Here is a 19,503-nt window from a genome sequence, read left to right on the forward strand (position 1 = left end):
GTGTTTTGTTCACTCCCCAAAAAAACCTTCCATGCTAGATAGAGTGGATTTTATTACCACTTTACAGATGAGGAAATTGAGGGCCCGAAAGTTTAAATAGCTTGTCCATGGTCAAATTATTAGTAGTGTAAAGCCAGAGGTTCAAAACAAGGTCTCCTGACTGAATCCATGATTTTTTCCCCACTCTATTGCTTCTTAATATCTGGATCATTTTGGGCAAGTCTCAAACATTTTCAGCCTCAATTTTCTCATCTGTAAAATGAAAGTGTGGAAAGAGGCAGAAGGCCTCTAAAGTTCTGTCTATTTTAATGATAACTGTCTTTAACTGGAATTCTTCCATTGGCACTTCCTTGGATTGAACTTTTAAAATTTCCTAAAGTAAACACGGGCATTCAAAATTTTGAGAGTGAGACTTGAGACTTTATATTTTGCCCTTTTCAGAAGGGTGGTGACGAGGTTTTGATCTGAAGACTCCAAGATTTGCTCTTTTCAACTTGACGTGATACAGGTAGAGTGTATGGGTAGCCCGCTTACGCTTCAAGCGGCGCGCTATTTCTATTGGCGATTCTCCCTTTAAATCCTTCTCAGCGAGAAGTGCTCCATAATCAAGAAGGAGATTTATACAGTTAACATGTCCCATGGCTGCAGCAACATGAAGAGCAGTTCTGCCAACCGGTGTTTTGGCCAGACAATTAGCACCTGCAAAAAATAAATAGACCATATAGCAGAGTTTGTTTTTGTTTGTTTCTGTTTGGCTTTTTTAACCCACAATGCAAAACAGCACATTCAGTGATACATTCTAGAAAAACAGGAAAGACAGAACAAGTATGCAAGTTCTTTTAAAATGTCTTCTTTTAAGATTAGCAAAACTATAACACTAATCAATATGTTTCTTAATAAAATTGTGAGCTCCTTGCAGACAGGGCCAAGTCATAGAAGTCACAGGCCTGCTGCTCACCTCCGGTGAGGTGGACACCTAATAGGGGTTAATAAACAACAAAAAGGTAGCTAGCTTGGTGTCTCAGCGGATATAGCACTGGCCTGGAGTTAGGAAGGGCTAAGTTGTTAAAATTCAGCCTCAGATATTTACTTGCTATATGATGTTGGGCAAGGCACTTTACCTCTTTTTGCCTTAATCCACTGAAGAAGAAAATGGCAAACAATATCAGTATCTTTGCCAAGAAAAGTCCATGGACAAATACGGTCCATGGATTTACACAGAATTGGACATGACTGAACAATTGAACAAGAATAAAGTACCAATTACACAGAATTCTATTCAATTTGAGTCTTCTCTGTAGAAGGCATGATAGTAGATGTTGAGGTATGTATGGGGAGGTGTCAGGGAGAATGGTGTAGTCAATAAAAATTTTATATTTAATGCTTAAAACAATGCACATAAACTAGGCACACATTTGAACTTGGTTTTGTTCATTTGTAGGAGTTTTTTAAATAGGTTCTTATAATGCTGATGTCACCAGTAATTCTACTCAGCCCTTCCAAAAAGAAAAGTCAGCCAGAAATTTTGCATGAGTTTAAATCAGTTTCACTATGAAACAATTATGAAAATTCTACTTAAGATATGACCAAAATTTCAAATGCATCAAAGTCTTGTGGGTTGAGAAAATGCCTATTTTATCTTAAAATGTAAAAAATCTGGGACAGCTAGGTGACGTAATGGTTAGAGCACCAGCCCTGAAGTTAGGAGGACCTGAGTTCAAATGTTCAAATCTGGCCTCAGACACTTAACACCTCCTAGCTATGTGACCCTGGGCAAGTCATTTGCCTCAATTGCCTCAGCAAAAAAAAAAAAAAAAGTAAAAATCTAGAATAGTAATATACAAAAGGTTTAACATTGTGGAAATCAACAAAGTTCAAGTGGATAGAAAATATAATTATCTTCTGATCACAGGTAGACAGAATTTAGAAGTAAGAATTATCTTTGAGATCATCAAATTTTAAATCATAATTTACAAATAAGAAAATTGGAGCCAGAAATGATGGGAAGTGGCTTGCCAAAGATCACTCATAGGATGGAAACTCTAGTCTTATTCCAAATCTAGGAATCTTTTCTATTATGCTCATTATAGTCATTTTTTAAAATTATAACTTATCTATATGATACTTTAAACTTACAAAGCACTTTCTCTTTATAAACCCCTAATATAGGAAGTTCAAAAATTAACTCTTATTTTAAAGATGAAGAAATCAAGAAATCATAGTGTGATTGGTCTAGGGGTGGAGAAATTATTAAGTGTGAAAGGCAAAACTCTAAGCAAGTGTAATGGGCTGAGGCTTGAGTTGATGCACTGAGGTCCCAAGCACATGAGGCTAAATAGTAATTGGACCATACTCTATTAATATATAAGCTTGGAGAAAGAATGGCCCCCACCCACTCTTTGTGCAAGTCCTGATGTGTTGTATAGGAAATGACGATTTTGGTGGGTGGAGGCCCACCATTTCTGAACAGAAAGGTTGTCGCAATGGCAATCCCAAAAGTCTCTCCTTCCCCTTCCTTTTCCACTCCCCTGCCTCCACCCACCAAAATCGTCATTTCCTATACAACACATCAGGACTTGCACAAAGAGCGGGGGGAGGGGCCATTCTTTCTCCAAGCTTATATATTAATAGAGTATGGTCCAATTACTATTTAGCCTCATGTGCTTGGGACCTCAGTGCATCAACTCAAGCCTCAGCCCATTACAAGCAAGGTCTTCTGGATCCAAGATCCTAGATGCTAAATGTGCTAGATGGCACAATAGCCTGAAATCAGGAAAATTCATCTTCCTAAACTCAAAATGGGGGTATAAATACTTACTATGTGAACCCAAGCAAGCCATTTTATCTGTCTCAGCTTCCTCATCTATAAAATGACTAGAGAAGAAAATGAAAAACTACTCCAGTATTTTTTTGCCAAGAAAATTCCCTAATGGTGTCACAAAAGTTAGACATAATTGAAAAAATAACCAAAAACAAAAATTCAAGACCATTATACAGCAAATGATCTTGGGGAAAACATACTCTGCTTCATTATGTCTTTAATTCTACTCCACCACTTCTGGAATGGTTAAGGATTGCTTGGCATGGTCACATCACTGAGCCTAGACCATTTGTCTAGATTTATAATGCATTGGGCTTTCATCTCTAATATATAACTATAATATAAAATGATGTATAAGCTTATACATTTTATTGCAAAGCTAAATTTTGAGCTCTAATTTCACCCATTAAGTACATAATGTGTGCATAGGGCACTGTGGTAGATGCTAGGGAATTTGTTTCAATCTGTGAACACATATTACATATCTACTTTGTGTCAGGTGTTGTGCTAGGTGCCAAAAATACAAAAACAAAACAAAACAAAAATTCCCTGCTAAAAACATCAAAATATTTTGAGATGATGGAGTTGAAGTTGGGTTGGGGTTGAAGGTACTGAATCAGATATCCAAGGTGGGCAGTTTCAGGGTCAGAGTTAAAATGAATGTTGGTATATATACTTAGGAGCCCCCAAGGTCTCAAAAGCTACTCTTCAACATACAAAGTAAAGGATATGCAGAAGATTAGAAAAATTATTAGTGTTAAAAAGGGGTAGAGTTGGTAGAGCTTTAATGGAAAGATAGGATATTAAGATGGAGGCAGCTAGATAGCTCAGTGGACAGCATACTGTTTCCTGGAGTTAGAAGATTTGAGTTCAAATCCTGCCTCAAACATTTACTACCTGTGTAACTCTGGGGCAAGTCACTTAATCCTATTTGCCTTAGTCTACTGGAGAAGGAAATGGCAAACCATTCCAGTTGTCTTTACCAAGAAAATCCCATGGACTGTATTGGTGAGCTATAGTCCACAGTTTCAAAAAGAGTAAAATATGACTGAACAACAGGATATATAAAATAGAACAACCAAAATATTCCTATCTGTAGAAGGCTGAAACTATTGAGTCAATGCACTGAGATCAGGACTGCTGAGCACTTGAGGCTAACTACTGACTGGACAATACTCTATGGGCATATGCTGTGCTGGCTCAATGATTGGTGAATACAGAGGATTGTAGGAGGGACTAGGGGGTGCCAGAGTCACTCTTTAGCCGTAGATGAGTAAGAAGGCAGTTGTGGAGATTCTGCTTCCATCCTGTTCAATCCTCCATCTAAAGACCAAGAATAAAGACTAAGGACTTTTGCTTATCCTGATTCTGGCTAATTCTGGGGTGTCCTGGGTGCTAGCGCAGTCATCACACCTATCTTATTTTTTGTTTTAAGTCCTCTTTGAAAAGGAGATCATAATAACTTCTACCTTACAGGTAGATCCTTGTCAGGATCAAATGAGATAATATTGGAAAAGTGCTTAACATGGTACCTGCCACATAATAGATACTTAATGTTTATTGCCCCTTCTTGAGAGTCTTATGAATATACTAAGAATTAAACAAGGTAAATTATAAGCTTTTGAGGTATTGATATTACCATTTTCTAGGAGAAAACGTACAGCGTCAGCATGGCCTCTATGTGCTGTGATATATAGAGCCACAAAAGCTCTGTCAGCTATCCATTCTTTATATTTTTCTGCTCTCAAACGTAAAGAATGTGGAGTTCTGTATAGAGAGTCTTCAGTAACACCTAAACAAGATAGCTGGCAAGAAAAAATGGAATTACCATGCAATAAGTAAATTATATAAAAAACTAAGAATACTTATTAAGTTCAGATACACTTTATTAGGGGAAATGTTAAATCTTCTATCCAGCAGTTTCTAGAAAACAAGGTACATGATGGCAATAAAAAGGCATGGTGCCCTAAATAAAAACTTGGAAAATACTCTGAAAAGAATAAGTGGCACTAAAAATAATAACAATCACTGGCATTTAAATAGCATCTACTATGTATAAGGTGCTTTACAAACATTATCCAGTGCTTTACAAATATTATCTCATTGGATCCTTGCAACAACTACAAGAATTAGGTGCTAGTATCCTCATTTGGAGGAAACTTAAGCAAATGACATTAAATGGCTTGTCTAAGGTCACACATTTAGTGTCTGAGCCTGAATTTTAACTCAGATTTTTCTTTTGTCAGACCCAATGCTTTATCCACTGTGCCACCTGTCTTAATTTGCATAATACTATGTAAATATTTAGGAAATACTGATATGTTTTGAGAAAATGAAGAAAACTTGTTGGGTACTCAAGGGAAAGCAGGTCAAATCAAGAATTAGAACAAAAATATTACATAGCATTTAGTTAACAAGGAAGACATTCTTCTGTATTTAATTGATATAAATGTTTAAGAAAAAACTTCAAAATATACTTCTCTAAAATTTATATTTGCTTCATAAAAAATAACATTTAAAGAAGCTTGAAAACACCTTACTAGCGTCCCCTTCCACAGCAGCCAAAACAAGTTCTTGCCATCCATCCTGATGCCAAATACACAATGAAACAATTCCACCAGGAACAACATCATGGTACCCTAATGTGGAATCATCCATCAAAATTCCTACAGAAAAATTCCCCCACAAAAAAAATATTAGGCATAAATTTACCAGACTAAGCAACTAAGGAGATATTTGATATAAAAATTTGAATTTTGTAAATAAATCCCACTTGATGGATGGATTTTACTGTACTTATAGATTTTTTAAAATGTAATTTGGTTCATATACCAGTAACAAAAGCCTAATAAAATATAACTGACATTTTTTAAATAAAAAAATTGTCAACCATACTATGGAAAGATTCAGAGGTCAATAAAAATTATTATATGAAGTGACTCCTTTGAAAGTGGATCTATTTAAAGATATTGTTCTCCTATACATTATTTTACACATAATATCAACTATTATTCAATTATTAGCTAATGGGATAACAATGCTGCATTTTCCAAAAATGTTTGCATCTTAATGGATGCTCACAAGGTCTACCCCAAGTATAATAATATGACTAATGTTGGCATTTGTCAGATTTTGAATTTGTAATGGACATGTGGATCATGTAATTATGTAATCAAAACATGTGGATGTCAGATGTCAGAGTAGCGCTTCTATTTTATACAGTTCAGACTTGAACTGTTGCCTTCAACTATAATGCAAATGTCTTAAAAGTTAATTATGTCCCCATATTCTTGTTTTAAGTATCAAGCTATTTTTTTCATAAGTAGCAAAAAAGTAAACATCAATCCCGTACTGATACAATTGTTATAAATTTCAAAATGAAAAGAATGAGGTTCAATATTCTATAAATGAAAATTTGCAGGGGTCCTCAAACTACTGCCCGCAGGCCAGATGCAGCAGCTGAGGACATTTATCCCCTTCACCCAGGGCTATGAAGTTTCTTTATTTAAAGGCCCACAAAACAAAGTTTTTGTTTTTACTATAGATCAGCCCTCCAATGGTCTGAAGGACAGCGAACTGGCTCCCTATTTAAAAAGTTTGAGGACCCCCTATAAAGTATATGTTAACAGGAACTTGGGCTAATGTTCCTAAATAAGGAAATAGCACACTCATCAATTAGGGTCCTGTTTATAGTGTCAGAGGATAATCATGAAGTTGAATAAAGACCCTATCTCTTCACAAAAACTCTAAACAAGATATTAAGATTGATATTAAGACTGCTTGATGTTCCCCTAAGGGAGAAAAATAGTACAATCAAATGATTATTAGTATTTTTTAAAATCTTTAAAATTGATATTTGGCTCTGATTAATATATTAAGTCAAAAAGATTTTTTATATAGCACTTTAAAGTTTACAAAGAATTTTTCACATAACAACCCTGTGAGATGAGTAGTACAATCATTATCTCTTTTCTTTTACATCTGAGAAGACTGAGAATCAGAAAAGTTAAGTGCCTTGTCCATAATCACAAAGTTACAATTAGTAAGTGGTAGAACCTAAATTCAAAGCTGGGCCTTTTGACTTCCAAGTCCAATACTTTTATCAAAAGGCCATTTTGCCTCCATATTAGCATCATCAATATCTTTCAAAGGATCCAAGAGCTTTTTCTTCTGTACCCCATATAAACTCCTGGAGAAAATGGGAAGTATTCTTTTATTTTGTCACTGTATCCCCAAACTTGAATGTTTGTTGAATTGTTTTAATCAAGCGTAAATGCTTCCTCCTTGCCAAGGTTTTTTTGAGTTTTATAAGCATCTGAATGCTTAGAATACAAGTATACATTCCAAGCTGATGCAGGGCTAGCAGCTGAATTCTACCAAAGTTTTTGAGCTCCTGGGATCATTTCCACACTACAGGAAAGACCAACTTAGTGGAAAATATCAGTAACAAAGTAAAAAGTTTTGAAACCAAAATAGATGCCACTGGTTTTAAAATGTAAAATTAAAATTTCTCCTATAGGGCTTCTTAAAAATTTTTCATCTAATTTCATTGTCTAAAAGAGAAAAAAGTCTGCATCTATCTATCTATCTATCTATATATATATATATTCATATATATTTATATATTTTCATATATATATATATGAAACATTTGGCAAAACTACTTTGCAGCTCATCCATCTTTCTCTTCAATACGTCCTCATCCCTGAAAAAATCAGCTCTTAAATTCCCCTGGCCCAATTTAGAACCAAAAGACTTTTTTTTTTTTAATTTCCAGGCTTCCTGAAGCCTCTTGTTTCAATTTCGTTGAGGGGATGGATAATGTACCCAGATTCCTAGAATCCTGGCAACAAGGAAAGAAGAAAATCATGGTGCTCAAATTTATTTGAGGCACTTAGGGTGAAGGAAGCCATCGTGTGAATTAGGATCCTGAACTTGAACAGGATGGTGAGATCTGATTAAACATTTGAGGCCCTAATCCCTCCTCCCCCCCCAAAAAAAAGCAGGATCTGGGGTCTCGGCTCTAAACAGGATGAGAGTGGGCATCAGACCATGAAGACTAGTCAAAGCGATAGTGGGGTCTGGAGGTCGTGGCCCCACAAGGACCAAGACTGGGGACTGGTGGTCCTGGTCTCAGGCTGGAGGTGGGGGGGCAGATGGGGATGCTCGCAGGGGAGATGCAGGGTGGATTCCCAGAAGGGTCAGCCGTGGGCGGGCCACGCGAGGCGACACCTTGGTCCAGGTACAAGAGGCGCTGGAAGTGGAAGGGAATCCCGGCCATCAGATCTAACTCCTCCTTCAGCTCCCGAACAGTGGTGTCGCCGTGGCAGCTGGACAGTCGGTACATCTCTCCAGTCTCTTCCAGGCGCACGCGCAAAGTGAAAGGTTTAGTGATTAAATTGGGGGACCGGCTCTGAGAAGAACGTGTATGTCTCCAGGGCGAGCGCCCCAGTCCGAAGCCTCGCGGGAGCGTTGGAGAGAACTGTAGCGTCCCGGGAAGCGGTCCCTGGTCCAGCATGCCAGCGCTTAAATGCAGCCGCAGCCGCAGCCGCCGCGGCCCCGCCCCACCCCACCCCCCACCCCGACCCCGAGCCCGACCCCGAGCCCGACCCCGACCCCGACCCCCAAGCCCCCCCCACCCCGAGCTTGGGCCTCAGCCTCAGTCTACATTGGGACTCACCGCGCCTGCGCAGAGCAAAATACAGCCGGCACCGCCCGCGTTGCTATCGGCAACGGGACCCCGCTCCCTTTTTGTGCCTTATGAGGAGAGCACTAGGGCACACGTCCGCTGCGGACCCAGACGGAGGCTGGGAGGGCTAAGAGGAGCTGCAACCAGAGCCGCGGCGGAACCACGTGGCATCGTAGGCCATAGAGTTACAAGAAATCCATCTCTTGGCCCATCGTTCCATCTCCATATTATCAACATAATTCAAATAATCCAAAAGAATCCCCCAACCTTCCCACCCACCCACCCAGTAAACCTTTCTAGGACAGGTATGCTCTTTTTTGTCTTTCATGTCTTCAACGCAAAATGTTTGCAGAATTCATTTAATCAAGTGCTTGCTTGCACTGTGTCATAATTTTTTGAGTTGTAATGGCCAAAATAAAATCACCTGCTAACTGGAATAAGGCTTTTCCCACTCAGGTGCTCCTTAGGTCACGAGTATCCATTCCAAGCATGAGAAGATCAGTATTGATACAGGTGTTCCTAAAGTTAAGGAACGGAGGTCCAGACAGAGAACTTATCCAAGGTCACCCAAATAGCGGGCTTCAGGGCTTGGAGTGGCACCAATTGCTGATGCTCACATTAGAAGGTCGGGATGGATTTAGGAGAAAAAGCATGTCTTGCCCAACGACCACCGAGCTGGGAAGGCACTAGATACCAAAGCCAGCTCCTGTGCTACCTCTAAGCTCCCTGGGCTCCTTATATCCAGAGGAGTCAGGAAGATGGATTCTTTGACCAAGAAAAACACAAAATACTTCAAGTCTATGAGTGTTCCCCCTTTATCCTCAATTTATCCTCAATTTGTCAGGCCATAAACAATATCATACCTCAGCTCTTTCTGAAGTTACCTGCAGGTAGATAGGTGACTATCTTCCTGGTGAAGGCTCAGCCTTTTTTTTTTTCCCCCTAAGACAACTGGGGTTAAGTGACTTGCCCAGGGTCACAGGAAGTGGTGTGTCCAAGGACAGATTTGAATTCAGATCTTCCTGACTTCAGGGCTGGTGCTCTATCCACTGCAACACCTAGCTGCCCCAAGTCTGAGCCTATTGAGGACGATTTTGGCAAGAATTTTCCCAGCAATGACCAAGAGAAAGAGAGACCCCTTTGTGAGTGTTAAGGGATGGTATATTTATCTTTATAGAGATGGACAATGGAGGTATTCCTGAACTCCTGAGGGTTAACCTCCTCTTGCCATATAACTCTGAAAGTTTCAGTTAGCTTTTGTATAAGGAATGGACACAAACATACCTACTAATTTTAATAATTTTCCATTTTTATATTTAATTATAAATACCTTTGTATATATCTAACTATATATGTAAGATATACGTACATATATTTCATATTGGTATATGTGTATGTGTGTGTATAAGTTATATATCTTGAGTTCAATATTGATATACAAGCTGTCCCAAAAGTCAGTGCCAGCCATTTTGTATCTCTCTCCATATATATATATATATAGTGATGCTTGGTCATTCATCTCATTTGTAATTTTTTTACAACTTTATTTGGGATTTTCTTGGCAAAGATACTGCAATAGTTTGCCATTTTCTTCTCTAACTCATTTTATAGATGAGAAGGCTGAAGCAGAGTTGTCTTGCCTGGAGTTACATAGTGTCTGAAAATATATTTGAACATATGTGTATATATGTATGTGCAGGTACACATGTATATGTGTGTTTAAGGGAAAAAGAGAGAGACAGATACAGAGACACAGAGAGAAATGAATCCTTCAGTCCATAACAATCCATGAAAAAACTATTCAAAATGGTTCACAAAGGCTATGTGTCAGCCTCCAATTCTGTAGCAATGGTGATAGGGTAGTAGAAAAAGGGGACCATGGAATGTTAAGAATCAAATTGATTTTTTTTTAGCATCAATAAACAATGTTGCTGTTTGTTGGCACACTAAATATGAGATCCTTGTCCAATATTACTAATGACTAGATTTCTGGAAGAACTGAATTTTATATTCACATTAATTTTATATTTGTACATAAACATAATCAATATGGTTGTATATTTATAAACAATGTGTAAATATTTACATGTAATTATATAAATGCAAATATAAAATTCTTTTACACATCATTTAGATATGGAGAAAGGGATAGATTTTCTTATGTTAATGAGTTGGCCGTATAACAAGAATGAGTTTTAACAGTTGGACTGAGAATAACACATGAACAATTGGGCCGAGTGCTGTACCACTTCCCATATGTTTAAAAAAAAAAAAAAAAAAAAAAAAAAGACAAAGGCTTCCAAGATATTGATTGGGTAAAACCTTAAGGTAATGTACAGATAAGAATTATGCAGAATGAGAATTGTTAGAATATATGCATCTTTGGAAGATCGTCTATTAACTTATCAAAATTCTTATTAGAGTTCTGATAATTGGATAATGTGATGAATTAATCCTTATTTCAACTTTAAATTTTTATCAGTCTAGTACTTGGAGGGTTGCCATGTAGATAAAAGGTTCAATATCATCTATTATTAATAATCTTAATAGTCATGTCCATTTCTAAGGAATTTTAAGATTTTATAAGACTTAGCATATACTTTCCAGTTCTTGCAACAAGTCTCTGAGATTGATTGGTACAGCAGGTTCATAGATGCGGAAAACTGAAGCACAAAATTTATTATAAGCAATTACGCAAATATATTGTATATGCACATGTGTATGCACACACACATGCATATATGTATCTTTAAGGATTTGCAAATTTTTTTTCCCTGACAACAATTCTGAGATAATCAGTGACTTACCCATGGTCAATTGTCATATAATGAATGAGTGTAAAAGGAAGCATTCAAAACTGTCATGGAAGAAGAACCGCTTTTACTATCAAATGATCTGGGTTCAAAATAGTGTCTCTACATTTGGACAAATCCCTTCACCTCTAGGCCTCTATTTAGAGATCATTCAGTCCATTCCTTGTATTGTACACAAGGAATCCAAAGTCCTTATCAGCTCAAAATCCAATGATCTTAAATTGAAGATTTGTTTTAAAGAAAAATCCCTGACAATTTTCTTTTTTTTTTTGGTTTGATCATTTCAGTTGTATGAGACTCATTTTGGGGGGTTTTCTTAGCAAAGATATTTTATAGTAGTTTGCCATTCCCTTATCCATTTAAAGATGAGGAAACTGAAGCAAACAAGATTAAGTAGCTTTGTCCAGCATCACACACTAAGTGAGGCTAGATTTGAACTTAGAAAGATGAGTTTTCCTGATTCCAACCAATGTTCTCTCCACTGTGCTACCTAGCAACCTCTATGGAATAGAACAGTTCCCTGTGCATAATATGTAAAGTGAATGCATAATAAATGTTGAATTGAAAACAACATTGTAGAGAGAATTGTTTATGTAGGGATTGAAGTAAATGACCTCTATGGTAATTTCCAATTTTGAGATTCTGTAGTTATTTCATTTATTCTTTTAAAGCAAATATGAAGATGCTAATAGCAGTTTTCAACTATTTGAATTTTTGATATTGCCTGTATTTTTTTTTATGCATGCCTTTAATCTATGGATCTTCTGTGATAAAAGAAATAATGTCTTATATAATCCATTGAGTTCCATTGTTATCCACATACAGAGATATTCAATTACCCACATCAGGGGAAATCTAAGCATGAACTTTATACCTAAGATCTAGACATGAACTTTATACCTAAGTCTGACTGCTTTGGTTAGAATAAGGTCCACAAGATGGAATTAGGCCTGAGTCAATAGTCCCTTGGAGTGAGGGGAGGACTGGAGCCATGGAGTACACATATTTTAAAATATATATTCATGTGTGTGTGTGTGTGTATTCTCTCCCCTCTATAGAATGTAAAGTCCTTAATGCCTGGAACAAATCAAAAGTCTCTTAAAAGGCTTGTTTGATTGATTTCTAAGTACAAAATAAGTTTGATACTTTAAAGGTAGATTGTAAATGCAAAAGTAATTAGAAACATATCTAAAATCAATCCATTTTATGTTATTTTAAAATTCTATGCACAAAATATGGATTAGAAAGGGACTTCATTCAAATGCCTAATGCAGCTTTCATATCTTAAAAGTGATGGGTTATCTTCAGATCAGAATGTGAGTCCCTCAATGTTAATTGCATCTGGAACCTGAAGAAGCCCCAACAAATCCATTGATATCTTCCCCCATATTACCTTGTTAAAATATTAAAAAAAAAAAAAAAACATTTCAGAAAACAATCATGAGGTTTATTGAGATAAATACAAAGTTACATAGATTCTATATTTTGACAATCAGTGGCACTTCCAGAGTGTCCCCACTTATTTGGGCTCTAAAACACTGTTTTCTGTCACTAGGGCAATATCCTGTTAGATGCTATGTGTATATTATTTATATAACATAGATAACAGTAAGTTTGAATTCTCAGCAACATAACTAACATGCTTTGGATTACAAGTGCCTGATAATTTTCTACAGTATCCAAACAATATTGCACCACTAATGTTAATTTCATGTCCCTTAGCTAGTAAAATTTAAATTAAATTCTTGCTGCTGTTAAGAAAATGTATCTTTGCTGCATGTGTATTTAAAGTACATTTTTTTTTTGCATAATTCAAAGTAAACCATCTTGAGGAATTACATGTAAATACAGTTTAAAATCATCATAATATACCTTGTCTAAAAGAGCTGCCTTAGTCATGCTTAAAAATTATATTTCCAGGATGAAGGAAAAAAAAATGACATCTTAGAAAGATGAGCCACTTCAGCAGATCTGCACATTGCCTGATGTTAGAAAGTTCTATATTCCCCCTTTTCTAATGCATGCAGATATCCATTTACATAAATTTAGAAAGCTATATCAAAACCCATCAAGTTTTAAATGGTAGTGAATTTTTGGAGTTGAAAAGGTGCTTAAGAAAACCATATTTAACAATGGAAAATTTCCATTTTGGAAAAGTTAGAAAATGGCCTATTAATTTAACAACACATTCAACTGTGAGAATTTTTATGTTTTTAGTGAGTCATTGAAGAAGAGACTAGTACTAGAAGCAGGAAGCTTATAAGTGATGATCAGTTACAAACACTCAAAATATGTATCTATGTACACTTTTTAAAAAAAAAAAGTATAATCAGTGCTAAAATTTAATGATAGAAAAAAATAAAATGGAAAGTAAAGGGAGAACAATTTAGAAAATCTGAGTTATTTAAAAACACTCAAATATTAGCATTAGAAAAGATATTAAAACTACAAAAAATACTTTTTGCAGAGAAACTTCAGTCATAAAAAAAAAATTGCATTGGAGAGGCATTCATGTTAAGTCATGGAAAAATTTTAATGTACAACTGGAATTTTAGAGCTTAAATTACTTACCAAAACATTGTCTTTACTTAGAAGTTCTAGAAGCATGTAATATGTGGTCTACCATGCAAAATTCTAAACACTAAAATTAATCTGGTAGACTTTTATATAAAATTAAATCCTACACAAAATACAAAATTCCAGTTGAACAAATCCTACTTGCTGCTAGGCTAACAATTCACCTAATGTAACAATCTTAATTTCCAGGTAATAAAGTAATCAAAATTGTTTGTTATATTGCAAAACTGTTATCTCCATCTATTTACACTAGCTAGCTCTATTGGATGTTTGAAAGCTCATTTTAAAAAACTGTACCTTAATGTACTAACCCTGTACTTGACAAAAGTTGGCAAAGTGTCCCACCACAAATCAAAAGTCAATAATGTGTTTGACATTTTAATCCACATACTTTATTTCCTACCTAACCCAAAATAGTATCTAATCTCCCCAATAAATTTTAGGTTTTGTTGTTATTTTTTAAATAATGACGTAAAAAAGTCAGAAAAACTACCCACATATGCCAAAAAATTCTGTCATTTCAGAAAAAGCTATCAAAATATATGAGGGAAATATAGCACTAATTTATACTCCCTCTGCAGGTCACTCTTTAAAAAGAAATTGAAATGTTTATTGTTAGCTTACATTTCATTTTTCAAACAGAAAAAGAAACAAAAAGTTACATGGGCATACATGTATTTAAATTTCGGCTTTTGTAGTAAATAGACCATAAAAAGCAGGATAATCATCTAATGAAAACTGGTCCAAATACATGTTTCCTCTTATTCGAAACTGCACATATATGCTTGAACTTTGGATAAAGATAAACTTATTAATGTTGCTTCTCCTCCCTGCCCCCTTTCCACTGCAATGATCACTATACATGTAATAGGTATTCTGATGTGTTAGCTACCTATAAAGTTTCCTACTTCTGTAAAGTTTGAAAAACTGTGACCAGTTAGTACCCGTACATTTCAATAAGAAATTTTGTTTTCACATTCACAAATGTGTTAGTATAACCAATGAACTATTGATTTTATATATAGTTTTATATTTCTAGTAATAGCCAAAATGTACATTTTGAATATAAGTTCTAGCAGCAAGAGTGACAAATAATTAAGTGCTTAAGAAAGTTCAAATAACAGTTTATAAGAATAAAAACTACAATATAAAAAGTTGTCATATATTCTCTTTAGTACATTTAAGAAAATATTATGTATATTCAAAAGCAAACACAAATTGACCTAATTTGCAACAACAAAGTAGAATATAAATGAAAATGATGTATTTATATAAGGTTTTAGTGATATGAGGTTGACATTGGATTAACATATCTTCTTCTGGCCAAGAATTATTCACATATGTACAATATTTCAGGTAAAATAAAATGCAACACCATAAACTATATTAAAAAGGGGCATCAGTGCATCAAAATATACAAGTTTACTAAACTTCAGGCTTTAAAGCTGGTAGTAAACTACTTTATTATGAAAAATAATTTTAAATAATATGGTATAAAATTACTATCAGGCAATCTGATGGCATGAAGATTCTGGTTATGTATCAAACTAAAAGGATCTACACAGTATTGGCTCATTTTCATAGAAAGTTAAACAAAAATCAAGCTTTTAAGGGGAGGGCAAAAGCATAGCAGGCACAGCGTAACTGAAATAAGTAACCATCCAATATGAAATATATGTTGCTGCAGATGACAGTTTTCATTTAGTGAATGTTAAGAATATAAGAAATCTTTTCTCTTCAGGAAGATACAAAACAGTTCCCCTTCTTCACTGTTACCATAAACTGTATATGAAGGCTGTAAAATCATAATTCAGATTTAAAGCAAATTAATTCTGTTTTTCTAGAGCAGCTGTGTCCATAATATTTCGTTTTGGCTCTAGGGTAGCAAAAAAAGAAACATCCTGGTCTCTGTCTGATTGCAAGGCTAAGACAGTCTCTTCAACAACTTCAAGATGAGGGTTACCAGCATTTCTAAAATAAGCTAGAAAAAAAAGAAAGCGATAGTTTTTATCAAGTTAGCCATATAGCATGTTTTGATGTAGGATATATTCTTTGAAATTGCAACTCAGAACAAAAGAAAACTTTTTCTTTGAAAAACCAAGAATTGGAGGTCCACTAATTTCATGAGTTCTCTTAATAACTTTTCTCAAATTCTAATTGGCTTCCTAGGTCAAAACTTTCTAAAAGATTATTCAATCTGGCACCAAGAAAAGTGGAAACACGTCATTCTTAATATCCCTTAATCTCTCTTTCATTACCCCTCTACCCCCAATCTTAAGTAACCTAGTCTAAGTTCTGGCAAAGACTAATAAATTTATTGGATTCTGTTTAATACAAAAGCAGTTTTAGCCATATGTGGTAATATACACCTATAATCCCTGTGTGAGACTGGTAAAACAACTGAGTTTAAGAGTTCTGAGCTAAAATGGGGTAAGTCAATCAGGTCCACACTAAGTACAATATTAGTCTACTGATCTCCTGTCCGCAGAGGGGCAATCTCTCTAGGTTGCCTAAGAAACAAGCAAACTAGCCCAAATCAGAAATAGAGAATAGAGCTCCAATTCCAATTATAGTTTGAGCCAAGAAATGGATCCTGAACTATCAGATTGAACTAAGATGGAGATCCTGTTAAAAAAATGCATATATATATATATTTCACTAAATCCTATGTGGATGATGGAAATGAGTTCAAGATAACTTTCCTATTCCTCACTTTAGATTTAAAATTTAAAAATCAATGGGAATAATGATTCCCCAGCCACAGAACTGAACCTTATTTGTTATTTTTGATAACCATTAATATAGACATTTGCTTCTGCTAAAGAAATGAAATATTCTCTTTGATTTAAAAAAAGTCATACAATAAAATGAGATGCCTGAATGGCAACAAAACAATGAATCTATACAGAATATTAATATAATGGCATTAAACCATAATCATATAATGCTTTATGGGTCCCTTTTATTATGTCATTTAAAATTCTTAAGAATCTTTAAAATGGATAATGCAAATTGGAAACTCAAGTTCAGAAAGATAAATGATTTGCCCAAATTCACACAGATATATTCTCATCCTACAATCTCTACACTATACCAGATTGCCTCTGTAAGAAATTTTAAATCACTAAATTTTTTTTTTCTCACAAAATTTAACATACCTTTTTCCAGTAGTGTTTGTCTCAGAGCCTTGGCTAGCAAAACCCTTACATTTGGCACAGGATCAGAAGCAAGACTTAAAAGACTGGGAAGTAGGTGTTCCACAAACTGGTCTACAGGTATACACTCCTCTCTTACTACTGCCTATGAAAAAAAAAAATTATACACATAAGAAATCCATATCATTAATACAAGTTTATCTTTTCAATCCACAATTTTTTAATGAAAAATTCTTTTGCAAATTAGGAATTCGCTGAGTATGTCTGTGAAAGTGTTTTAATTTAAAACTTCAAAACCATTTCTGATTTTTCTTGATCAACATGACAAATATGAAAACATGCTGAAAAGAACAGCACATATTTAACCTATATCAGATTGTTTGCTGTCTTTGGGGGAGGGGGAAGAGAAGTGAGGGAGAGGAGAGACATTACAAAAATGAATGTTGAAAACTATCTTTACATGTATTTGGAAAAATATTGAGGAGAAAATTTTAAATAAAAACTCAATCACTTTCTAGAAATATTTTACTATTTACAATGACATAAATATGCACCAAATAAACTAGTATGTACAATGTATAATAATAGCAACGCTACCTTACATTTTCATTCAATCGTCATAATACTCCTTTGAAATTCCAGCATACATACTGTATATTTTTTACAAATGAGAAAAGCAGATGTAAGAGAGGCAATTTTCCAAGATCAAATATTAATAAGCTGTAGAACTGAAATGAGAATCCAATTCCAGTGCCAATATTCTTTCCAGACTGTCTTTCTTACTTAAAAAAATAAATAATACTTTGGGGAATTATAATGCTCAACTACTAACTCATCCAAATTTATTATATATAGTTGATCACTATATATATAGATAATATAATATATATACTAGTATACATACTAGTACCATGGCAGATACCCAGTTATACTTTTTTGCTTTTCAACTATGATTATGAAGGAAAAAAAAAAAGCTAAAAGGCAAATTCTTAATGTAAGCTATTTTCTCTTTTCCCTTTGAAATGAACTTTTACCATAAAAAGTGTCAGATAAAGTTTTGTAACTTGACACTCCACATTTACATGGCAAGAATATATAATTCCTTGGGCAACAGAAGTTTTTCTGAAATTAAATATAGCTCTGTTATATATAAATATTATCATCAAAGTTTCCTAATAAACACAATCACTAACTTCCTCAAATTGAAAGGTAAAGGCTTTAATTTGGGACTTTGAGTTCACATCAAATAAAGGTGTATGCTAAATTCAATACAAAAATGCATTAAATAGTAATAGTCACAGATTTGCCATAACTCCTAGCCCAATTTAGTAAGCCTCAGTTTGTAAGAAGAGGGGATAGTAGTGTGCTAAACTAGATTATTACTAAAGTGTTCTTTATAACTCTAATAATCATAACTATGATTCTCTCTCACTCTGAAAAAGTTACCAACATGTAATACTAGTACATAGTGGATCAAAAAATGAATGCTAACCTGACAAATGAATGCAAATGCTTGTCTTCCAACCCACTTGGGACAATGTCGAAATCTTATTATGAGTTCATTGATAAAATTTAATCCCAATGCACTTGCATTGTTTGAATAGAATTTCTGCAAAATTGCCACAACCTGGGAAAAGATTAAAAGAACAGATTAAAAAATTGTTTTAGCAATACGTTAAAAAAAAATAAAAAATAAATAAATATCTTTAAAAATATAAAGTTTTTGTATATCCTTTTATTTCTTAATTATAGGCATGGTAGAAGTTTTCTTTGAAATTATAAGACAATGAAAGGAAAAAAATGCTACACAAAAATGAAAATTCAAAAAAAGAATACCAACTAAATATGCATATGTATACACACACACACACATAAATGTAAAAATATACTCAAGACATATATAAAATAGATGTCTTTTGTTTTCAAGTTTATAAGCATTTATACTTGAATAATAATTGTTATAGATTATTTACTGTCAAAACATTAATAAATTACTACTTCAAAGATCATTTTCCATTATTGTTTAACTGATATGGGTTCATGGAAAACAATAGTGTTTCCATATGAACTTCTATTATCCATTTTCATTCAAAACTATTTTTAATGTAAAATCAATTTAATTTTAAAAGAATACTAAGTAACTGATATAAACATATCAAGTGATTTCTTTTTATTTCCTAGTAATGAAAAATATATTTTACAAAAATATATTTTGCAAAATGACATCCTGTATGGAGTGTACAAATCATGGCAGTTAAAAATAATGCTTAAATATTTCCTTACTAGCTTAAAGGAGATCCATCGAACTTCAGAAACTTTATCTGCACATAGTTTTAGGGCAATGTGCATTAAGTAGTCATAAACATCACTGGGGTTGTAGAGTTCCAATATCAGGATCAGTTGTCTGAAAGAAAAAACTAGATTATCTTTCAGAAATCAGCATAATCA

The 19,503-nt window shown here is 34.5% G+C and overlaps 2 protein-coding genes across 2 annotated transcripts in view; both read right to left on the bottom strand.

The window, feature by feature from the left end:
- Positions 1-398: 398 nt before the first annotated feature.
- Positions 399-8,386, bottom strand: ANKRD60 (ankyrin repeat domain 60). The gene is made up of 4 exons (XM_051976648.1): positions 8,054-8,386; positions 5,357-5,487; positions 4,461-4,626; positions 399-699 (listed from the first exon to the last, which is right to left on the bottom strand). Exons 1-4 carry the CDS (start codon positions 8,337-8,339, stop codon positions 422-424), a joined length of 861 nt encoding a protein of 286 aa, XP_051832608.1. The 5' UTR covers positions 8,340-8,386; the 3' UTR covers positions 399-421.
- Positions 8,387-12,748: 4,362 nt separating this feature from the next.
- LOC127546568 (serine/threonine-protein phosphatase 4 regulatory subunit 1-like) overlaps positions 12,749-19,503 on the bottom strand; it is a 68,181-nt gene continuing 61,426 nt past the window's right edge. The window contains exons 17-20 of the mRNA XM_051973604.1: positions 19,339-19,459; positions 18,548-18,682; positions 17,059-17,200; positions 12,749-15,881 (exon numbers count right to left, since the gene is read on the bottom strand). Coding sequence (XP_051829564.1) covers positions 15,727-15,881; positions 17,059-17,200; positions 18,548-18,682; positions 19,339-19,459 — 553 coding nt within the window. The 3' untranslated portion in view covers positions 12,749-15,726. The remainder of the gene's footprint in view (positions 15,882-17,058; positions 17,201-18,547; positions 18,683-19,338; positions 19,460-19,503) is intronic.

The sequence above is a fragment of the Antechinus flavipes genome, chromosome 2 (genome assembly GCF_016432865.1).
Source record: "Antechinus flavipes isolate AdamAnt ecotype Samford, QLD, Australia chromosome 2, AdamAnt_v2, whole genome shotgun sequence".
Taxonomy (NCBI): domain Eukaryota; kingdom Metazoa; phylum Chordata; class Mammalia; order Dasyuromorphia; family Dasyuridae; genus Antechinus; species Antechinus flavipes.

Bases quoted from the DNA above. Each gene is read 5' to 3' on its own strand.
- ANKRD60 (XM_051976648.1), bottom strand. From the start codon at position 8,339: ATGCTGGACCAGGGACCGCTTCCCGGGACGCTACAGTTCTCTCCAACG. The intron at 5,488-8,053 runs GTGTCGCCTCGC...ATTTTTCTGTAG, and splicing joins CCTCTTGTACCTGGACCAAG to GAATTTTGATGGATGATTCC. The intron at 700-4,460 runs GTAATATCAATA...TATTTTTTGCAG, and splicing joins ACGTTTTCTCCTAGAAAATG to GTGCTAATTGTCTGGCCAAA.